This window comes from Uloborus diversus, chromosome 4, assembly GCF_026930045.1.
Source record: "Uloborus diversus isolate 005 chromosome 4, Udiv.v.3.1, whole genome shotgun sequence".
Classification (NCBI taxonomy): Eukaryota; Metazoa; Arthropoda; class Arachnida; order Araneae; family Uloboridae; genus Uloborus; species Uloborus diversus.
In genome coordinates, this window is record NC_072734.1 from 189,249,935 (window position 1) to 189,273,376 (window position 23,442).

General features: G+C 33.3%; 1 protein-coding gene across 1 annotated transcript in view; it reads left to right on the forward strand.

Moving 5' to 3' along the window:
- The window catches only part of LOC129221061 (cadherin-87A-like), a 92,651-nt gene extending 69,552 nt beyond the window's left edge, over window positions 1–23,099 (forward strand). The window contains exons 32-44 of the mRNA XM_054855499.1: window positions 1,999–2,138; window positions 4,239–4,374; window positions 5,426–5,712; window positions 7,662–7,750; window positions 7,854–7,940; window positions 9,115–9,244; window positions 10,035–10,159; window positions 10,274–10,320; window positions 11,860–11,893; window positions 14,156–14,179; window positions 16,955–16,979; window positions 17,564–17,764; window positions 21,995–23,099. Coding sequence (XP_054711474.1) covers window positions 1,999–2,138; window positions 4,239–4,374; window positions 5,426–5,712; window positions 7,662–7,750; window positions 7,854–7,940; window positions 9,115–9,244; window positions 10,035–10,159; window positions 10,274–10,320; window positions 11,860–11,893; window positions 14,156–14,179; window positions 16,955–16,979; window positions 17,564–17,764; window positions 21,995–22,147 — 1,478 coding nt within the window. The 3' untranslated portion in view covers window positions 22,148–23,099. The remainder of the gene's footprint in view (window positions 1–1,998; window positions 2,139–4,238; window positions 4,375–5,425; window positions 5,713–7,661; window positions 7,751–7,853; window positions 7,941–9,114; window positions 9,245–10,034; window positions 10,160–10,273; window positions 10,321–11,859; window positions 11,894–14,155; window positions 14,180–16,954; window positions 16,980–17,563; window positions 17,765–21,994) is intronic.
- The last annotated feature ends 343 nt before the right edge of the window (window positions 23,100–23,442 follow it).

A 23,442-nucleotide genomic window follows, 5' to 3' on the forward strand; every position in this document is an offset into this window, starting at 1 on the left:
TGGAAATTAAGACCGATTTTTGAGTTAAATTTTTTTCGCGAATGCAATACTTCCTTTTTTGTAAAAGGTAGTAAAAAGGAAAAACGTGTAACTATAAGTTATCGCTGCATCCGCACAGTAAGAAAAGCAAACGTCATGTGAGGTGTTTAATCTTTACTAATAATAAAGCTGAAAGTCTCTTTGTCTGACTGTCTGAATCTCTGGATATGTGTGACGCACATAGCGCCTAAACCGTTGAACCGATAACCGATTTTCATGAAATTTGGCTTAAAATTAGTTTGTAGCATGAGTGTGTGCACCTCGAAGTTATCTTTCGAAAATTCGATTTTGTTATTTTTCTATGATTCTATTTTTACTACCATTGGTGGATTTAATTCCTCTGCACCGAACGAATAACCATAACATGGACGAGAAAAATCATCATCTACTATTTGTAAATATACAGGCGAACCAAATGACCTTTTAATTTTCTTCTTCGGGCAAAGCTGTGCGAGTACCACTAGTCTTTACTAATAATAAAGCTGAAAGTCTCTGTCTGGATCTCTGTCTGTCTGTCAGGATCTCTGTGACGCGCATAACGCCTAGACCGTTCGGCCAATTTTCATGAAATTCGACAGAGAGAATTAGTTTATAGCATGGGGGTGTGCACCTCGAAGCGATTTTTCGAAAATTCGATTTTGTTCTTTTTCTGTTAAAATTTAAGAACATTTTCCCGAGCAAAATTATCATAAGATGGACGAGTAAGACCAAGTTATCATAACGTGGAACCGTTATAAGTTACGGCATTTGTTTGTTTTACCTTTTTCACCCGCCATTGGACAGTGGCCAGCTCCCTCCATAGTTTATTGGAGTTGCGAATTGCTTTCTGATTAATAAAATAATTAAATACCTCACATAACGCTTGTTTTTCTTACTGTGACAATAAAGAAATTACTTATAAATACTCCCCCCCCCCTTTTTTTACGATGGCATAAAAAAATTCTTGAACCTGTGAAGTATTATTGTGTAAAACGCACATTCATACAACAATTTGCTGCTTTTCTATGAAATTTTAAAATATGTCATTGATTTTTCGAACACCCTGTATATTTATTGTCGCAAATGAATCCAGTGATCTTTATGTTCCTCTTAATTCCTTTTTTCTTGATAAATAGTCCTGTTGCTTATTAAGTTTGTCTGGTACATTCCTCGTGTAAAGTCGATGGCCCGCAAAGGAATAAGCGTGGACTGTACAATTTTAAGTAACTATTTTATTTTATCTTAAAGCAGAAGACTATTAGCACTGTTAACATGAAAACAAAAGACACTGCTACATTTCACATAACATAATGGTTGAATGACAAAACACATGGCTTGCAATGCTGAAAAAGTTCTTACAGTTCGTTGCCAATCGGTAATAAGAAAAACAATAAATCCAAAGGCTTTGCACAACTACCGGGAGGAAAGTTTGATATTTCATTTAGATCATCAACACCTCGATTAAGATATTTTTTTACTCACAACATTCTTTCATAATCGAAATGTTTTTCACTATCCGTAAAAACTTCCTTCATATGTTCAACGTTCAAAAGCTTAACAATGAGTAAATTACAATCAGCTCTTTCACGTTCACTTTCATTTTCTTAAAAGTAGTCATCACAGTTGGGTCTAAAAGTTGTACTTAGCTTGCGTTGTTTGAACAACAAGGTACTGTCTGTTCTCGAACTCGGCGACTAGCAGCTACGAACTGTTCCAATTGAAAAAGGGGTGACGGTTTAAAGGAAGCGCACTTTCCAATGCATTCAGTTTTTGCTTGCTCGATACTTCCTTCTTGCTATCACCCCTGTTTTGATAAAATCAGAAGAGAACTGACGCATGCGCAAATTCGAGTAAAGTTTCGCGTTAAAATGTCGGACAGTCAAGTGCTCCCGGCTCATAAAATATGGGCTTTCATGTAAAAAGCTATCTTTTTTTTTAAATTAGTGATTATATATTATATTTGTATGTTTTATTTCTTAGATGGAAATTTTGGTGGTTATTTTCAAGTAGAGAAAACTACTGGCGTTCTGAAATCGAACGCTTCCTTCGATAGAGAGGAAAAGGATTTATTTGAAATCGTTGTGAAGGCCACCAGTAACCCAGATTACATAGTATATGAGGTATGCTTCATTTTTTTTATGTTAAAAAAATTAACGCACAACTCACTGACTTAATACATAATCAAAAAAAAATTCCTTAATTCACTGACCATCTAGTTTACTTTCAGATTTTGAATATCTCTTGTTAACATTTGGAAACGATTTCTAATTCACAAACTTTCGAATCATTATTTAAATATGTTTGTCTAAAACTGTTCATTAATATTATCGGTTAGCTGTTTTCATTTAGTTTATTGAATAGTTGTCAAACTAGTTGATGGCTATTTTTTCGTCCATGAGATCACTTCTCTCACTTCGAAAAAGGGGTTCCTTGTAACGCCGAAACGCATGTCATTAGTTTCCTGCAAATTTGTGCTTGATGCGGAGTTGTGTTGTTACCTTTTATTTTTCAGCATAGAGGCATTAATTTATTTATTGCTGTTGATGTTAGTTGTGAATAATTTATTTTTAAAGATTTTTCAAAATTTCTTACAGAGTACTGTTATTGTATTGTTACCTTTTATTTTTCAGCATAAAGGCATTATTTATTTATTGCTGTTGATGTTAGTTGTAACTAATTTATTTTTAAAGATTTTTCAAAATTTCTTACAGTTAACTGTTATTGTATTGTTACCTTTTATTTTTCAGCATAAAGGCATTATTTATTTATTGCCGTTGATGTTAGTTGTAAATAATTTATATTTAAATTTTCTTCTAAATTTCTTACAGTTAACTGCTATTAATGTTTAAGCAAAACGACTCAATTTATAGGATTTTTAGATCCAGCTCTTTATTGCAATTTTTTTTCTCAAATATGTTCTTATTTGGAAATTTCATTTAATGATGCATTCAATCCAATAATTTCTTTCGTGAAACATTTCACTTGGATATGCACTCTCTGCTGACATTTTCTACAACACTTTAACCAATTTCAGAAGCAAAGTTTTAGGTAGAATAACAGCAAAAAAAAAAAAAAAAAACCTAATAAATATATTCAGTTTTAAGTTTTTATTTTTTATTTTTGCGGTAAGCGTTGAATTTTATTTGAATTATGTTTCATCCATAGGACAGAATGAGACATTGGAAACAATATTTAAGTGCTATCATATAAATAATGATATGATTAGAAATAAAACAACAAATACTTATTGAATCCTCATATAAATAGTAGCCGATGATCGAGTAACCCGCGAGTTTCAACAATGAAACTCGCGCCAGCTCATGATCATTTGATAATATGTTTTGGTAATGTTTAACATGCAGGGAAAGGCTTTATTGTGACAAGGCTGAACTCGATCCATTAACTTAACTGTTTTACTAGAAAGACTCATTTTAGGGGAATGAAGAAACGAAAAAGCGGTCAACAGTGAACGCTGTCTACTGGAGTTTAGGGTTAATCTACTGGAGTTAGGGTTCCCATTTCAACTATTAAAATATCACCAAACAGGCAATGGCTTCATTCAAATGTAGAAGCAATTTCCACCCGTCATACCTTGACGGGCGACTTTCTAGTTATAAAATAAAAATTAATTTCGCATTGCCCGTACTAATGCACAACAGGCATTTCAGGGAAAATGTAGAATTTTAAATAATCTGCGAAAAGAAATGGAAAAAAAAAAAAGAACAAAAAATTAAGTTGCATTTTGACATCTTGAATTCAAATTATGTTTTTCGCAATAACGAGTGTGTGTGTGTTTTGTGTATGTGTGTGTATGTGTGTGTATGTGTGATGGTATGTGTGTGTGTGTGTGTAGATGTGTGTATGTATGCGTGTGTGTGTAGGATATGGACGGCAACCTGGAGACGGTTTTCGCTCTAGGAGCAGCATCGTGAGGACCCGGTCGACGGTGGTGCTGCAAGGGAGGCGGGGGGGGGGGGGGAATAAAATGATAAGAATTTAAAACAGTCAAGTGAGAACAATGTGTTTGCTCAAAAAAAAAAAAATCTTTCAAGTGGTAATTTAGTGCTTAGAAAATGATGTAAATTACAAGAATAAATGCATGAGAAAAATTTCACCTCCAATGCGGTATTGAATCGCTACTATAAAGAAATCCGATTCCTTACAAGTGATTTGACTGTGATGCAAAAGATGACACATTAATAGGATCTTTTTTTCCCCAGAGAGAAGAGGAGCAAGGTTTTTCTGCTGCGTCAAGAAGTTACAGAGAGGAAGACTTGTCGCTCGCTTTGGTTCGCATAACTATAGCTGATGTCAACGACAATGCTCCGAAATTCCTGAGTGATCCCTATTTAGCTGGTAAGGAGAACTCATTTGGAAAGAATTATTGTTACGTAGAACATGCCAAGTTGGCGAAAAATAATTCTGTTTTTGAAACTGCTGCTGCCATTTCTGCTAATTATGCTTTAATTTTACATCTGAATTGAACTTTTTTATTGTTTTTACTGACCTGATTATTTATTAGGTGGATTATTTTATTTAAAGTGAGATTTTCATTATGTGTTTTTTTTTTTTTTTCGTGGATCATTGTACGTTTTAATGTAACTTTTTACCAATTTTCCTCAAGAATCCGAATTTTTAAAATTGACGTTTTAAGAAAATCACGTTTCAAAGTAAAATTGTACGCACATTTTAACACATTTCTGCGCATTAATATTTAAACTGAGTTACTAGTAAACTACAAAAGCATAAACATAAATTTGGTGTCATTTGAAAGCTCTTGATTTGAATATTGTGAATATATAAACACTGAAAAATATATTTTTTATGACTTTAGAGTACCAACCGTCTTTAAAAAAGATCAATTTAAAAAGTTTGAGCAAACCACATAATGAGAGACTCACTTACTTTTTTACAATAAACGTTAAAGCACTGTTCCATTATTTTGCTTTTAAACAATTATCCGGTGCTAGATCTCCTGCTCTCCATTTTTTTAATTAAATTCGTTCTCTTCCGTCGCTTAGTGTCACTTCTTCGACAATTAATTTCTTTATACTTTTTGTAATGCTTTCTCTCGTAGGGGGAAAAAGTGCAGTATTAATACCATCTTAAATTAAACACTCCTCAGAATAACAGAACTCTGTTTAGCAGGACTCGACTGTTATACTGTAAAATGTATTTCGTCGTTTTATTTTTTCTACTACTATTTTGTGAAAGTTACAACTGAAAAAAAAGTATATACAGAGAGTTTATTTATTTTTATTTTTTCAACCATCATTTCGATTGAGCATTGCTTTTTCGTTTTTACTATAAGACTGAAGCTTCAAGTTAAGGGTAGATTTCTTTTTAATGCAAGTAATAAATTTCTGAGGCAGAAGTCTACATTTTTAACAATAAAATATTCTTACAGGAATCCGTACATCAATGCAGGTTGGAGATCTTGTAGCTACAGTGTCGGCAACGGATGCAGATGTCGGGGACAACGGAAAATTCGAATATCGTTTGGATACGATTCGTCTCTTCCGTCCTGGAGTAACAGGCAGCGTCCGGCCTGTTCCATCACCCTTTAATATTTCCTCAGACGGCCATATTACGGCTTCTCAACTCATGGCCCAATACGATCATGCCCGTTTTGAACTCAAGGTGGCAGCCAAAGAAGTTGCCTCTCCGTTCAGAGTGGCGAAAACTACTGTCAAGGTATGTTAATAATCTTCCAGAGGTTGCCAACTTAGGGGGTTTTCCCTCTAGATTTAGGAAGAAAATTTTAGAATGGGTTTTTTTAGGGGGATAAAATTTTTAGGAGTAAATTTAAGGGTTTAAATTTTAGGGTTTTATCGGGTAAAAAATTTTTTTTTAACCTTTGGGAATGCAATGTTCGACTATTTTATTTCATTTTTTTACTTACATACATTTTTTGAGGCTTTTTGAACCATTTGTTTTGATCAGAAATGACATAAAAAAGAAAAAAAAAAAGTCAGCTCACTCAGCATCGAAAATAGCAATGGTCACGTGACCTTTTAATTTGCCATATGTGACGTCACAGTAAAAGATCACGTGACTTTTTGACGTCACATGAATCTATCCAATCGCATTTAGGGGGTTTTAGGGGTTTTGTGAGTTGAGTTTCGGGGGAAACATTTTTAGGAGTTGGCAACCCTGAATCTTCCGTATGTTGGAATCGCGAATCATTTGAGGACTAATTTATCAAAAGGGAACATGTCCATTTTCTAAAAATGTTTAGAAGGTGAAAAAAAAAAAAAAAAAACGAATTAGGGTTAAAGCAAAATAGTTCTATCATTTTTTCTGCTCACAGAATTGAGCGCAAATGCACAGCAAATTATATCCCAGAGTGAGTAATGTTTGTATTAAAAAAAAAAAAAAACAAGGAGATATCACCATCTTAATTTTGGATATGCGCCATTTTGAACGAAAACCTGAATGTTGAGAATGGGGTTGTTTCCTTCAGTCAACGGTACTACTTTTAGTCACTGAAATTGATAGAATAAGCAAAAATACCCAGAAAAAACTTTCATTTTCCCAACAGCTATTTTTTAATTAATTTTTTAAAATGTCCTATTTTTCAAACAAAACGTGGCCTTTATGACGTCACAAATGATGCACTTTGCTGCATCTTTCTTCCGCATTTCCACGTTATGGTAATCAAGAAGAGAATTAAATATTGCGCTCTACGGTTGCTATCAACCATATCGTTGCCAATACACGTGAGTAAAGATGTGAATTAAATATTTTGCTCTGTGAATGGCAACACTGAATGGGATTTCATCATTTGTGATGTCATCGGCAGAAATGTAAACAATGAGAGCGCACCGAATTTAAGTAATTTTTTAAAAATATTAAACTTAAACAAATTATTTAAAAAATGGTCAGCTCATGTTTTTAAGCATGTTCTTTCAAAAAAAAAAAAAAAAAAAAAATACTTTTAAAATTTTGAAACGACCCCATTCTTATTTCACTCTTATATTCTCTTATTGAGACACTTCAATACTTCAATACAAAGTACTTCAAAGTAAAACTAGTGAATTAAAATTTGAAGATTTCGAACATGTGTTCTTTTGAATTAAAAATTGCTCGTACTACAGACTCCTTCAGGATCTGTCCCTTTTTGTTCAAAATAAAAAGTATAGAGAATGGATTTGTTACCTTTTGATCAAAAAGTCAAACTCTACCCTTAAATAAACTAGAATTTGACCTGTTTAGACTTCTTGAGAGAAAGGGATTCAATTAAGGTCATCTGAAAGATTTAGAAAGTGTCATAAAATGAGTTTTTCTTAAAAGTGGATTTGTTACCTTTTGATAAATTACTTCTCATTTTATAATGTGGATCTGTGTGTTTCTAAATTTCTGTATGTTGGAATCGTGTATCATTTTATAGTGTGAATCTGTACGTTTGTAGTCTTCTGTATGTTGGAATCCTATTGTACAAGACTAAAACAAAAAACAATAATTCCTGAGATTATTGATTTATTTTTTTAAAGAACGATTTTTTTCATCTAATTGATAAAATTATCAATTCTTAATATTTTTTTTCTTCAAGCATTAATTTTGCGAGCTCTATTTTATTATAAGAAAAATAAATGAAGTTTTTTTTTAAAACACTTAATTTCTGGATTTTTCTCATTTTTTAGGTATGGATTTATGAACAAAATCAACTCGTTAGGGTCATTGTACCACAACCACCAGAAGAAATACATCAGAAAAAGGATTTAATCCACAAGTAAGTCCACGAAGAAAGTTTACGCATCTTAATTTACAGTTTTCAAAATAATTGTTACGTAATATTATGTATCGAGTGTTGCATTTTTTAAACCCAATTTCAGGATACTTTCAAATGCTACCAGAGGAGTTGTCGTTATCGATGATATAAGATATCACGTGAATGAAAAGAAAAAGTTAGTTAGGAAGTGGTATGTAGTTGAAATATTTAAATATCTTAATAATTTCAGCTCTACTTTACAGTTACTATTTGTTTCTTTATTTATGATGTTTGAGTCTGTCCAATCAGGTGCGGGTCATGACCCCACCTTAACAAGGTTTTGAGGACTTCTGTTTCGAAAAAATCGTTCTGCCCCTCCCCCCTTGATGAAAAATTACACTTATGACCCCCCTCTCCTTCCGGAATCGACCTCCCTCCCAAAACAAAAAAAAAAAAAAAAAAAAAACAGAAGCTGGATCCACCTTTGTGTCCGATGTCCATTGAGAAAATCACTTTTTTTCCAACAAATTTCTTCCCTTTTCCATGACGCCTTGTTTCTCAAAAGCATAATATTACAAAAACACTCAAAGCGTAACATCCTTTACGGACGACCCTTATGCCTTACAAAATCGGTGTAAGGCAGCAGAGCTTGATTTGTAAGGAACGAATTGAGGTGCCCCATAGTCTTTGGAACTGTGAACTGTTTTTGACATTTAAATAGCCTAAATATCGAATATTACATTAAAAAAGTTAGCACAGAAATGAAAAACTGTATTGGAGCTTACATTCAAACTTAGCCCCTGTAACCAGCAGTCTAAGCATAGCTCAGAATGGATCTCTTTATTAGCAAATGAAAGTCAATTGATTACGATTTTCATTTTATTTGAGATCATTGTCTTTTGTTCTCAAAAAATTATGAAATGAAATTTTATGAATTTCCATCGCTATATAAACTTTACAATAACCTTAGTAAAATATTTTGAAGCAACATTAATAAAAATTCTGAAATTATTAGTTTTTTGTTTGTTTTTTTTAAATTAATATTAAACTTTGTCAATTTGTTTTTAAAAATGTCAGATCCTACCTATGTTTTTAAGCATGCTTTTTCAGAAAAGAATACTTTTAAAATTTCGGAAACGATCCCATCATGCAAAAATATTTTCAACGGAACTTTTAAGTTCAGTACATGAAGAAAATGTTTCCAAACCATTAAGAGCGGTTAAGAGACATATTTTTTTAAATATTACTCCTAAATAGCTTTTTTTTTTTCAAAGTTTGTAAGATATGTAATTATGTGTATACTGAAAGGTTTTCTTATTTTAGCCATCCTGTAAAATTTCAATCTGCAGCATGTAATTTTCAGGACATGTTCATTTTATTTTTAGGACTGATCTTTATATTCACGTTGTAAATAATCAAGATGAAATGATGCTGATCCCTCAAGTTTTGGAAGCTGTTGATTCAAATTCAAAAGTATTGAGTGATCGCTCAGAATTTAGAGTTCACAAAATAGTGGTAAAGTATCAGTTTTTGTTAAGTACTTTTTTTTTACAATGTTTCGTTTCAGTTATTTCAATTGGGTAATTATTTCTCAGAACAAGTTGAAACAATTGAACTAAGATAAATCGCGCTGGTACTCTTTACAATTTGAATAATCTGTATTTTAGCGAGGAAATGGTTTTTGGAACATTGCTATTCAGTTTTTCTCATAACAATTGTAGCTGTTATTATTTTTTTTAAACTATTTTCCTCCCATCTTATTTAACCTATCTTTACTTAAAAGAAGTTTTATATTAATTCATAATAATAATAATTATAGTAATAACTCAATAAATGCTGTGGGGGATTTGAAATGTATCAAAGTGGAGGCGTATTTTTCTAACAGCCGCTGGATCGCAATCGGGACTGAACTGGTCGGTACGCTCGCCTGATTTAGCCCCTGTGACTATTTCCTGTGGGGTTATCTGATGTCTTGGTTTTTATAAAGATTGTCCACGAACCCTGGAGGACCTGAAGAACCGCATCCGAGCCGAAACTGCCAATATAGGGGTCGACCTGCTCCAAAGAGTTGACCAAAACTTTCGAGGGGCATTACTTACAAGATATTGTTTTCAAAACAGTGTAAAGCATAATCGCCCATTATGTGCGACAGGAAAAAGTTAATAATAAAGAATTTTTATATAGGTATGCAAATTTTTTTATTTCATTTTCAAAAAAGGAAGTTCTTGCGCCCACCCTGTATATTTGGCTCGACATTTTAAATTATTTTCAATAGTACACTAAATGTTTATGTTTTGTTTTACAGCCAGCTTATGTGAATCTTTTGGACGAAGAATTTGATCTGGCAATGGCTGCACTCATCACTTTGCTTGTGATAATTTTCGTGGGCATTATTACAATGATCGTCTGCTGTCTCTGTTTAAAAAAATGGTAGTAATATGTTTTTCAATACTGTTACAATCGCTTATTTTGGATATTTCATTATAAAAATATGAAAAAATTAATGTATAAATGATGCTTTCTCACAAATGGCGTCTCTTTCAGGTATTCGGTAAAGATTCATGAAACATTAACTAAGAAAAATGTGTTAAGTAAGTGTTGAATAAATATATCATATTTTTAGTAGTTTCTATTTTTCTACCAGAATTGCATGAAATAGTATTTCTGTTGATTTATACGAAATGGGATACACCTCGAATTGATTTCCCTATCGTTTTCGTTCTTGACTGGGTCACGTGATGATTTTGATATCACGCAGATTGGTCAACCAGGTGTGATTTTGTCCACGTGACTGGTTGGAAACGACTGGGGAAGAAGTTCGACTGAATGGGAATCACCCTGAGTTACACTTTGAAGGTCACGAAGCAGCTCAGTTTTACTGAAAATGTTACTCTTTATATTTGCTTATTAAATCACTATATTCTATAAACTCGTGAATCCATTGCTATTCCTATCCTCTGTAGATTTTCAGCAGTTATACACAAATAATTTTTACAACTATGCACTTGCATTGCTTACCGTTAAGCTATGAACAGACGTACTAAGCATATAATAGGAGTCAAATTAGAGTTATATTGTTTTTGAAAACAATTTCATGATATTTTATCATTATGTGAAAGCTTATCGTATGAGGGTTCATTAGAATCATGTATACTGTAAGGGTTCAGCATGCTCTATTTTTAACCGACTTAAAAAATGAGGTGGTTATCAATTCCACATGCATGTTTTTTTTTGTAGCTCATAGCGTCTTAATTAGTGAACCGATTTTGATGATTTTTTAAAAATAAATAGGGGATTATCTAAATTAGATCCTATACCTTTCATTGACCACATTTGTTTTTTTAGAAAAAAAGTTATGGGTAAATTTCATGTAATCCCGCATTAATTAATAAAATGTAAAACTCCATTTTTTACTGAAGTAGTTGTCATGAAATTATATAAATGTAATAGGAACATAATGAAGTTTAGAAGGAAGGGTTCTCTGAAGCAAACATGAAATTCATTCACTATCATTGCTCTAATATTTGTAAACCATTAATTTTTAAATTGGTTCTTATTGAATTAGCACACAAATGAAGGTAAGGATCACCCAAAGAGGAGCAATGATAAGTTTTTAGTTGAAACTGCTTTAAAAAACTGCTTAAAAGTTTTGTGATGGTAACATCATTCTGTTTCTGAAATATATTTACACTAAAAAAATGAAATAAAAATATTTTATAAAAAAAAAAGTTATTCAAAAATATCTTTTAGCATTCACTTTAGCTGAAACTGAATTAATTTCAGCATTCATAATTTTATAGGAAAATTATCAAACTCCCCTCCCCCGTGAAATACCTTTTTGTCTTGTAGTATTGTACTTTCAACAGAATTCAGATGGGGGAAAAACTGTATCGACAATCTTTAAATTCCTCATTACTCAGTATTCAGTCATATATGGAATTTTCAATGAGATAGGATCAAATTTGTTTTGAAATAAAATATTTTTTGTTTTAAAATAAGTTTGTTTAAAATGATATACATCTTATTTTTAATGTCTTTAAATTACAAAAAATCATTGAAAAAAAAAATATTTAAAAATGTTTATTTTTCTGAAATTCATATCACTCCTGAAAATTATTCTTTTTTATTAGTTCCTCGAGATGAGACGGACAATTGCAATACAACGTGAGTAGTTATTCAATTTGTTTATAGTTTTGTAACTATTTTGACGCTTAAGTTGAATCTCAGTTTCACGTTTCTAACAACTAATGCATATATCTTGAAAATATTTTGTTCTTATATTGGGCTTTAGAACTAGCATTTTACATGTCATGTAATAAAAGATGAAGGAGAAAAATCAAAGTTCGTGCAAGATAAACTTCAACATTAAATTTTCTGCAAGGAAGGACCGGGAGGCATGGGACAGCTGCATTATCTGGTGAAATAAAATGTGATGAAATTTTTGTAGCTTGTCCAGTGAATGCAGTAGCTTTAGACGTGCTGCTACATCTAACGAACAAACTAAAAATAAATTTAGAGCTATCCAGAAAGGATATCATAATTTTTTTCATTATATTAGACCTCCTTCCCTTAATGATCCTATGCATACTTGCCAACCTTCGAAAGAAAAAAAACAGGAGATTTTACTAGAGGTATATAGGTGATTCACCATCGACATATCCTCGCTACAGAATTATTAAATTATGCTTTTAACTAACATGAATACTGAATTTAAAGTGAAATGGGGATTTTTTGCAGATGTAAGCAAATTGGTAGCAGCAAGAAAATTATACTGCAAAGGAAAAAACTAAATAATAAGGACTGAATTTGCTTAAAGTTTCGTACATTCTCCAGTCTCTACCAGAAAAAAACCTACAAAAATTTAATTACTGAAATCCGAAAAAGAAGAAGAAAGGAAATCAATATATATTGAAAATACAATATAAAATAAGTAGATATAGGGTAGCACATGTTAAAATAAATTCAAACATTAAAAACAATTGAAATAATTTCAAGATGCAAAAAGATTGAAATCTGCTGCAATTTTCGGCAAAACACGTGCTTCGTTGAACATGCAATGTGGAAAGCTTCTAAAAAATGTATTTTTACTAAATGAGTTATTAATTGAAAAAATTCCTATTTCCTGACATTGGTAGACTAGAAAAGGGCGCCATCTATTGAGAAGAAAGTGAAACTTTTAATGGATTGACTGAAAAGCAATAGTGCAAAAACGGGAGAAAATAGTAAAAAAACGGGAAATCGGGAGATGGAAGCAAAAAACGGGGGTCTCCCGTTAAAAACAGTAGAGTTGGCAAGTATGCTATGTCACTTGACTTACCCTCTTTTCTTGTCACTCTATATTACGAGGCGTATTTTTAAAGTAAGTTCCGTTTTGATATAAAAAAAGAACGAGTACAGATAGAGCAAAGAAATTTATTGCACAAAAATCTACCATCCTTACGCTATTTTTTGACATTGCTCCCGTGATTTTCCAAACATTTGTCATAGCGTGGTACAGGTTTTTGTATACCTATTCATAGAAAATTGCCGCCTGTGTAGTCAGCCAAGGGATAACATGTTCTCTGAGCTCATTATTGCTGTTGTGCCACAAACCACCTTGGAAAGACTTTAGATGCCGAAACAAATGAAAGATGCTGCGAGCGAGGTGAGGGCAGACCAGAGGATGTTCAAAAACGCCCCAGCCAAAGCCCTGTAAGAGTCCTCATGGTTGACTAAACGGGCGGTAACTTTGTACGAATAGGTATACAAAAACCTGTACCACGCTATGACAAATGCTTGGAAAATCACGGGAGCAATGTCGAAAAATAGCGTAAGGGTGGTAGATTTTTGTGCACTAAATTACTTAGCTCTATCTGTACTCGTTCCTTTTTTATATAAAAACGGAACTTACTTTAAAAACACGCCTCGTACATAAACCATTACAGAAAATATTTCAACGTGTTCCTCGTAAATAGAAGTTCCCGGGTTCGATGCCAGCCAATCGAATATCCTCTGTGTTCACTATTGATGTCTGGGGCACATTAAATACGTTCGTGGCCAAAGTTTCCAAATTTCCATTCCAAATCAATACCTCTGGGGATGCTGTATAGGGGTTGCTCTGCTCCAAACCCCCTGCAATCACTGTGCCCTTATGTAGGACAAAATCCGTATTTATTGTTAAATACCTATTAACAACAATATATTATTAAAAGCACCTTGTAAATAATATAACCTAGTAAAATTATTAATTTTTTAAATAAAATTATCACTAAATGTGTTGAGATTTGATTTGACTCCTATGCTGAAATTTCCAACGCTTAAATAATCAAATTACTTTCTACAATTTTAAAAATTTCATTTTTGATTAATTGCGTTACTATTTTGTTTCAATCATGACTTACAAAAAAAAAAAAAAAAACAATGCTTAATATTCTTCCTCCATTTTAGGGAAAATCCTCTCTGGACTGAACAGTGAGTACACTTCTGTTTATATTTTTACAATATTTAAATATTAAAACTATTGCAGTGTTTAAGCGTTTCGGCAATAAAAGTACATTAAATTTTTTACTCACAGCAAGAGCTATATTCATTGTCAGCAGATTTTCACTTCCGTTTTTCAGCACACTTTCCACACTGTAAGTTACTTCTTCAAGGGCAAGAAAAATAAGAATGTAAAATCACTCAATCACTTTTAAATAAAATATCAATGTTAGTTGAGGATTTTACTGAATGAATGTAAGAAATCTTCCACGAAAAAATTGGATTTTAAATGACACCCTATACAATATACATCATTGAAGTGGTCTTCATACAGGAGCTGAATAAATTTTTAAAAAATACACGTAGTTTTATTCTTGTCTTAGAAGAGCAATATTAAGTTTTTTTTTTCTTTACTTTTCTCAAAATACAGTTGAACTCTGTTAATACGAAATGTAAAAAATCACGAATTTGTTCGTATTAGCCGTTATTCGTAACAACCGTGAATGAGTGATACTGCGAAAAAAACGAAGAAATACTTAATTAAAAAAAAAACATTACTACTTAGACATGCATTGGAATCTAACTATTAGTACTTCAGAAAAAAAATCACCTATTTCTTATAAATGAATGTTTTGTAAAAAATTGAAAACAGGAAAATGATAATCGACAATAGCGGAATAGGTTGGAATCCACAATGGACGATGTACAGATTTATCTCCACGTAAATTGAAATGTCCACAGTTAAAACAAATGTACGGGCTTTTTTTTTATGTAAAATATTAAATCTTTTCTTCTCTCAACACAATGCAACTTTTACCACCAAACAAAATGATGAATAATTTCTAAAAAAGAAAATTACAGTATTCAACCACGAACATTTTAAGTAAAGAGGTCAGAAATTTTTGTTCGTCTTAGCTGAGACTTTCAATTTAATGAACGTATTATGCGTGAAATTTGTAATGTAATTAGATAGCAAACTAAACTTAACCAACAAAATTTTCGTTTTAGCCGTGATTTCGTATCAAACATGATCATATTAAGAGAGTTCTACTGTATAAGGATCCATTTAGTCGGTGAAAATAATTATTTTTGTAGTCACAAACAACTCAGTGGCACAACCAGATTTTTTTTTTTTTTGGGGGGGGGGGGGAGCGTTTTTTTTTTCAATAAGGACGGAGAGTTAATTCTTCCAAATATACATATATATTTATTCATTTATAATGCCATTGGGAAATCAAAAACTGAGAAAGGGTGGATCTGAGTTTGCTTTACCTGGAAATTTTTCAAACATATATAAATAAACTTTATTTAGAGAGTGAGCTAATAAACTCTTAGTTCAGAAAGGGATCGATCATTACTCGAATATGAGCACATAGAAATGGAAAATTCAGTTCTAAGATAAATTTTCGACGTTCTTTGGTGATATAAGGAAAAGGTAAGGTTCGAGGGACCTCTTTGGTATTTTTTCGGAATTGATGTCTTAAAAGCGCGTGTTATAGACCATATTTGTCAGCGTTAGGGGAAGTAATAGGGCTTAAGGACTATAACCGATCAATTTGCCTCCCCCTCTCAATGTTTCAAAATTGAAGCTTGAAAAAAGCAGACAATAATCGATGTTAGAAAAAAAGGGGGTTTCGGAGGCTTCCCCTGTAAATTTTTAGAAATTGAAGTTCTAAAAGACGTTTTTCAATAATGTTATTAGGAGAGATCCATTTGTTCTCCTTAAATTTTTCGAAATTATAGCTTTCAAAGCATAATTTCCGTCGTTTCATGTGGATATTAAAGAGACCAGGTTCACTAGCCCCTCTCCAAAATTTTTTCGAAGTCTTAAAAACGCGATTGCAGATCATTTTTGCTAATGTTAGGGGCCCAGTAATTTTTCAAAATTGAAGCTCCTGGAATGGAATTTTATACGATCTTGGATGTTGTTAGAGGACAAGGTGTTTGGGGGGCTCTACTCTAAAAATTTCAATGAAATAGGAGCCCTAAAAACTAACCTTGGGACATTCTGTCATAATTTGGGGGGGGGGGGGGGAGAGTGCTTTGACAGCGTAGCATTTTGATGAATTTCTTATTTTCAGACGAATTAGAGAAATGAATAAAAGGAGAATGAAAGGAAGGGGGATTCACTACTAGCTGACCACTAGTCTGCTATTGCTGGAAATTTTTAATTTTAAGATTTCTTTTTAAAAATTAAAATTTTTTTTCTCAACGTTCGTTAGTTTTTTCTTAGTAAAAAATAACTTCCTTTTCCAACAACCTGTCCTTTTCTACTCTTCAATAAAAAAGAATTCTTTTAAAAAACATTCAACTCAGAATTCTTGGGTGAGCATGGATCCTGTACCCCCCCCCCCCCCCACACCGGTTGCGTCACTGTAACAACCATCTGAATAGCAGTGCATACACAATATTATGTTTATCCATCTGTACACTAGTTTTTTAACAAACAAACAAACAAACAAACAAAAAAAAGAAACAGTTTCAAATGCTTTTTTTTGTACTGGCTTTTAAGACAAACGTGCAACAACGCGTGTTTTCAATTTTTCAGGAACCGCTAGATAGGACTGAAAACTTACCTTATCTTGGCAAAAATTACTGAACGAAGGGAGATTTATAGTGAAAGTCTTGCATTTTTTAGTTTTTAGGAACATAATTAATTTCCTTCAAACCAGTATTGAAATTATAGAACTCAAGGAGAAATTATGTTTAAAACTAGATTTTTTTAAATGTATGTTTAAATTAAGTTTTGATTGTTTTCTTTTTCAGGAAACTCAAGCTTTATGAAGAGCAGGTACGTTAGTTTTCTTTGCTTATTGTTTGTTCCAAAAAATATTTATTCAATTAAAATTTACGATAATCAGAAAAACATCACGAATAAGGCATTTTACACACGAGGCAACTTAGTTGTATCGACTTTTGCATGGACGGTTATCAGGAAGTGCAGCCTGGTAGAAAAGTGAAGGAATTGCTTAACATCCTTCACACGAGTCTACTCATCAGGCACGCAAGTCACATGTGCCGCTACCATTCTCACCCTGATGAGTTGAATCAGCTAAAAAGCTGATTTAACGCATCAGGACATTGCCACGTCCCACGCATCAACTGTGAGCACGAGTAAATGAGTTGAGTCAACTCGGTTCAGTTTTAACTGCGTTGGTGAAGCTGCTACTCGAATAAATTAAGTTTTGGAAAGCTAATTCAACTAAATTGCCTCAAATGAACACAACGAAAAGCAGCAGTCAACTAGCTAACAGGCAACTTTTTCAGAAAGTTGATTCAACTAACCACCTCAGGTTTAGGAGCCCTAAGTTTTACTGCATTTGAATTTGAATTATTCAGTTCAAAGATTTTACTTATGCATTTGTTTTAATTTAGGAACTGAGTATGAGTGTTGTACCAGATCATGCCGCAGAACATCAACGGCAGCAGGTCACCGCTGCTGAAGTAGAGACAGACGCTGTGTACGCAACCCTGAGGAAAAGCACTCGTTTGGCCACATTCCACAATCAACCAACAAACGAATATGCGACGCTGGACGGCTGCTCAACAGGTCAAACCCTGGACATTCAACTTGATGTAAGACAAAAGCACAGGCGTGCTTATTTTTTAGTGGTATCTTTTAATGGCACTGCTTAATTTCAACCAGAACATATTTCTAGTTCTTTCAAACATCAAGGTTTTTCTTTTAGCATTTAACTTCCTTTTACACTGTTATAAGTTCAGGAAAACTTTACGGTAATACATCAGAACAGAAAAATTATACGGTAAATTTTGCCGGAAAAGTAAGCGATTACAGCGCCAATCGGTACAGCACGTGACTAATGGAGCGAAGCATATAATTCTCCGGTCCTACTCTCTCATGGCGACCCAATCAGTTTAAGGGTTCGAGAACCGGTCTGTGAATGCAATGATCCCAGATTCTAAATCCACTGCTTGCATCTCATTCTTTTTTTCACTCAGCGCAACTAACCACAGCGCTCTGGGTTTCTTTTTCTACTGTAAAATTTTGCATTAAAATAGGTTTTACGGTAAAAAGTACTGATGTCATTAGTTTTTACTGTAAAATTTCAAGAAAATTTCCAACCGTTTAGCAACTACATTATTTAGTATTATGTATACAGATTCCTCCATTTCATGGGCGCCCATTCGCAAAATTGTAAAGGGGGGGGGGAGGGCTCAGATATTTTCCCCATGGAAACCTGTTTCAGGACAGATTAGAGTCACTAAATTTGACATTTTTAATAACTTATTCATTAATGGCTGTAGAAGAAATGTTTTTACAGTTTTGCAAAGAAAAAAGGACTAAAATCAAGGAAGTTCTAATTTCTAAGAGGGGCTCGAGCCCCCCATTGCCCCCCCTATATGGGCGCCCTTGCTCCATTTAAAGACATGAGGCATTCAGAGATAAAGTAAATCAAATCTATTTCGACAGTATCCACTTTAGCTCTGAACGTAATAGATTTTGGCTACAAAATGATGCATTTATAAATGACTCGTTCAGAGATAAACGTGGATTAAGTCGTAATGGATGCTATCACTTTTGCTTCAAATGTCTCATATACGAGCTAGAACACAGAAAACACAAAGGGGAGAATTTCATGACATTCTAATAATTGTTTCACTGTTCTATCTTTTCCTTCCTCTTTTTTAGGTTAGAACTTTTATTAAGAGAACTACTAATAAAGCACTTATTTTTATCTAATTATAATTATTTATATAAAATATATTTACATAATTAATTTTTAAAAAGCCTTAAAAAGGAAGAAATAAGGCACCAAAAAAAATTAAGAATTGCAGCTAAGTTCATTTATTTTATTTTTTCCACCCTTTCCCCGATTTTCGAGACTAACTTTTATTATACGAATTGCACGCGACGCTATGCTTTTGATCAAATTAGTTATTAAATTTCTTGTTTAATTTTTGTACTGAAAATAATTAACCAGAAATGCTTATAATCAAATGCAAGTGACAGGGAAAATAAGCTAAACCGTAGCTGGAAAGGAAAAAAAAGGTTTTAATTGTAGATTTATTGAAAAACCAACTTGTGCTTCTTGACGAGATACCTCATCCATCTAACAAGCAACTCTGAGACTGCTCGAAACCACAGATTGTCTAATACTAAAGGAAAACAAGTATAGCTTATACAGCTGTTTTAAGGGAAAAATAGTCCACTTAAGACAGGAGCAGATACAAAGGGGGGGGGGGGGAGGTCATATAGACAAAAATGGGGGTCATGACCCTCCCCAAACCAGCGGCAATACTTACTTTCCGCCCACATTGTGCTATGCAACCACAAGTACTTATGAATAAAATGTTAAGGATTTCAGTATTCTTCTCAGTTTATTCATTACTAGTGGCACCCGCACGGCTTCGCCCGTAATAGAAAAATTAAAGGTCTTTTGGTTCGCCTGTATATTTACAAATAATGTGTGGTGAATTTTCTCGCCAATTGGCTAGTACCCACGTTACAGTTCCACGCTATGATCATTTCGGATCTCGCCAATTGGCTTGTGCCCATGTTACGGTTCCACGTTATGAAAATTACGTAATTTATGATAGTTTTTTTTTTCTTAAAATTGGAATAGAAAAAGAACTACATCGAATTTTCGAAAAATCGCTTCGAGGTGCACACCCCCATGCTACATACTAACTTTGTGCCAAATTTCATGAAAATCGGCCGAACGGTTTAGGCGCTATGCGCGTCACAGACATCCTCCGGACATCCTACAGACATCCTCCGGACAGAGAGACTTACTGCTTTATTATTAGTAAAGAAGATGTCACAAAGTAAATTTTTGAAGTACAACTTCTTTTCATTACTGGAGAAATTGATTAATAGTCTCATTCCTGGACGGTATGGTGCTCTTTATTGCAAGCAGTTTCAGAAATTTTATTGCACAAAACCATAGGTTTGTTTGTGAGGGAGGAGGGCATTCTTAAGCACCCCCCCCCTCCCCCGCTGAACCGACAGTCTGGTATCCGCCCCCGACTTAAGACAAGAATTCAGGCAATCCCTAAAATTTTACCAGTTTATTGGCAACTTTCAAACTCTTGTTTAAATTTCAAATTTCGTAAAAAGAATAAAAGAGTTGCAAATAGTGCATGCTGTAGGTACACTGCAAATTCCCAATGCATGTTGGGAGTACGTTTGGAACACTTTCATTCAAAAAAAGTGCTAAAGCCGCCTGAATGTGTATCAAAATGTGCTCCGTCAAAATGAAAATGTACTGAAAAGTCTGAATCTGATCTGAAAGCGTAACGAATTTTAAACTTAGGAACACATTTCAGAACAGATTGAGGACACATTGGGCACACTCATGAAATCGTCACTCTGTTTTGTACGAGCATTATTTAAACAATTTTATTTGACTACCAGTTGATAGAATTCCTCAATATGATACTACTATTAATTTCATTACGATGAAACACAATTACCGAACACCAGGAATGCCATTGAAGGATGGAATTTAGTGGTTGAAGACAGTTGTTAGAGCAGGAATTAGAAAATGGAGGGAGCAAGTTCAATCATTTGCTTGGCAAAAGCTGAGGAAAAGACCTCAAGTCACGTGACTCAACAAGGACGAATGGTTCACATGCTTTGCAGGAAACAAGCGAAAGAAACCCCGATTTCTTCCAATGCTTTGCTTTAAAATTTGTCACGTGACTGGGGATGTTTGCTTCACGAATGAAAGTCTTCACTCCCTCCATTTTTTTTTTCTTCTCAATGGTTGAAAATTGTATATTTCCTGACGACTGCCAGCTGCTACCACGCGAGATTGCTGTAGAAATTCCGATAGGGATTTTGAGAAAAAGATGCTCGTTCCATTAAATCTCTCAAAAGTGTGCTTCAAGTTGTCTAAAATTGGGTCATATGTGTTAATTTTCATATATATGTTCTCAAACACTTTTCCAAAAGTGTTACTGAACCAAACGAGTGCTTTCGGAAATGTTCTGAAAACTGCTTCAGTGTGCTCCAAAGTGTTCTAAAAAAGAGTTCAGATTATGCTCAAAACTCACTTTTAAAATTTGCAGTGTGTAACTTAATGTACAGTTAAATTTCGTAACAATGACTTCAGGGGACTGAAAATTTTGTTCTTTGAAGTGAGAATTTCGTTGTAAAATGATTCCAACTATGTAATGGTGATTAAAAAGGAACTGAACACTTATTTTGATGAAGGGTATATTTCGATGCATTGGAATTAATAAATTCCAATGCATCGAATAATAAATTCCAATGCATTGGAATTGATAAATTCCAATGCATCGAAATTTCCAATACGTTAATTGCACATTAACGTATTGGAAAAGGACTGGAAAGGGTTCAAAGGCGGGCTACAAAGCTAATAAATGGACTTTCTCACTTAGACTATGATTCCAGGCTTAGAAGGCTAAAAATGTACAGTCTTGAGCAAAGAAGAGACCGAGGGGACATGATGTAGTTGCTCAAATTTATTAAAATGGAAGATGTTTCGGGGCTAAAGTTTAGCACTGAAAACAGGACAAGGGGTCACTGTTTTAAGCTATTTAAATCTCAGACTAACATGGATGTTAGGAAGAATTATTATTTTAGCAGGGTAGTGGAACCTTGGAAACGTTTACCAGAAGAAGTGGTAATGAACAAGGGAGTAGATAGTTTTAAGAGGGCCATTGATCTTCACTGGGGATTGTAAATTGACTAGGACCAGTCTAGCTGGGGCCAGAGCCTGTTGCTGGTCGTCACTTTTGTATTTGTATTTGAATTCGCTGCAATGAGATTTTACTGTACTTGCTGCATTGACATGACATCATAGTTTTTTTTCTTTCCAGAATCACGAGTACCATGAACTGAATTCCCGTTCTCCTTCTGGATACACCCTCACTAGTCCTACTTCGAGTTCTCCTGTTGAAGAAGATACACAACGATCTACACTAACCATAGACAAGGATGGGGAACCTGTTCTAATTACTCATCTTGAATAACTGTTTTCGAAGGATTTTAGAATGAACATTTTGAATTCTGTTACGTCTGATGCATTCATACGAAAGATCCATGATTTGAGGCTGGTCCAAAATCACATCTTTCAATGAATGTTAGAACTTGAACTAGCGATTTTCAAACCTGAAGAGAGCATAAGACTTGATAACAAACTGAAAGTAGTCATATCTTTGTGAAGATCTAAACGAACTAATAATGTGAAAAAAAGAATTTGTGAAAGGATTGCAGAAATGCAGAAAGCAGTTTCAAAAAGTTTTGGACAAACAAAAGTATTTTCCAAACATACACATAAAAAAGGTGCAAAGGCAGACGATTTTTAAAAGATTGTCATTTGTTGTTTAAAAAACCCACAACCAATTTTATTTGAAATAACTTCGCTAAAAAATTATCGAAAATGCTGTAGAACTAGGTATAGGGAATTGTTTCTCTTAAAATTGCAGGAAAAAAGTCTTCATTTTTATCATTTATATGTTTTTCTTCTTGTGTTTACGAGTATTGATATTTTATTACTTCATCATTGTACTTTGCTTCTAAAAACAGCTAAAATATAACTTTGAAACATTACATATATATGGAATTTCATTTTCATATTTGACTATTATTTGCTTTTTAAAATAATTAACCAAAGCATCACAAATTGGATAAAATTACATTGAGACATGTAACCAGTCAAACAAAAAAGAAAATAATTTGACATGCCTGGTCATAATTTAGTTAAATTAAATATTTATGAAAGCATTATTAGGTACAAAATAAAATTGCAAAATTTGAATAAATATGCCTTTGATATTAGAGACAAATCACGTTAAACAATTTTCTTTCCGTACAGTACAGTTAATTAGAATCTTGGACTAGATTCTTAACACTGGTCAAGCTCTATATAACGTCTTTGATGAAAGAACCATCCACATTTGCTGATATTTGTTACCGTATTAACACAAAACTTGTGAATTCTTGTAACTTGGTATAGGTGTTATCAGCTCTTTTGTCATAATGATTCATATGCAGTCTTGAACTCAAACGCGCTCTGCATTTATTTATGCTTCATTCCGAGTATCTCTATTAATATTCGTTTAGATGCTTATTTTGAATAACACGTGAAGTTTCGTATTTGGGAACAAACATTATTTATTGCCTGTTTAGCAAGTTCTCATTTGTATAGTTCAGTTCATTTCTCTATAACATGCAATATTTTTATTTAATTCATTTCTCATTCCGAGTGTTGTACAGGCATTTTCGAAGTGAATTGTGTATTTTTTATTAATATTAAAATTGGAAA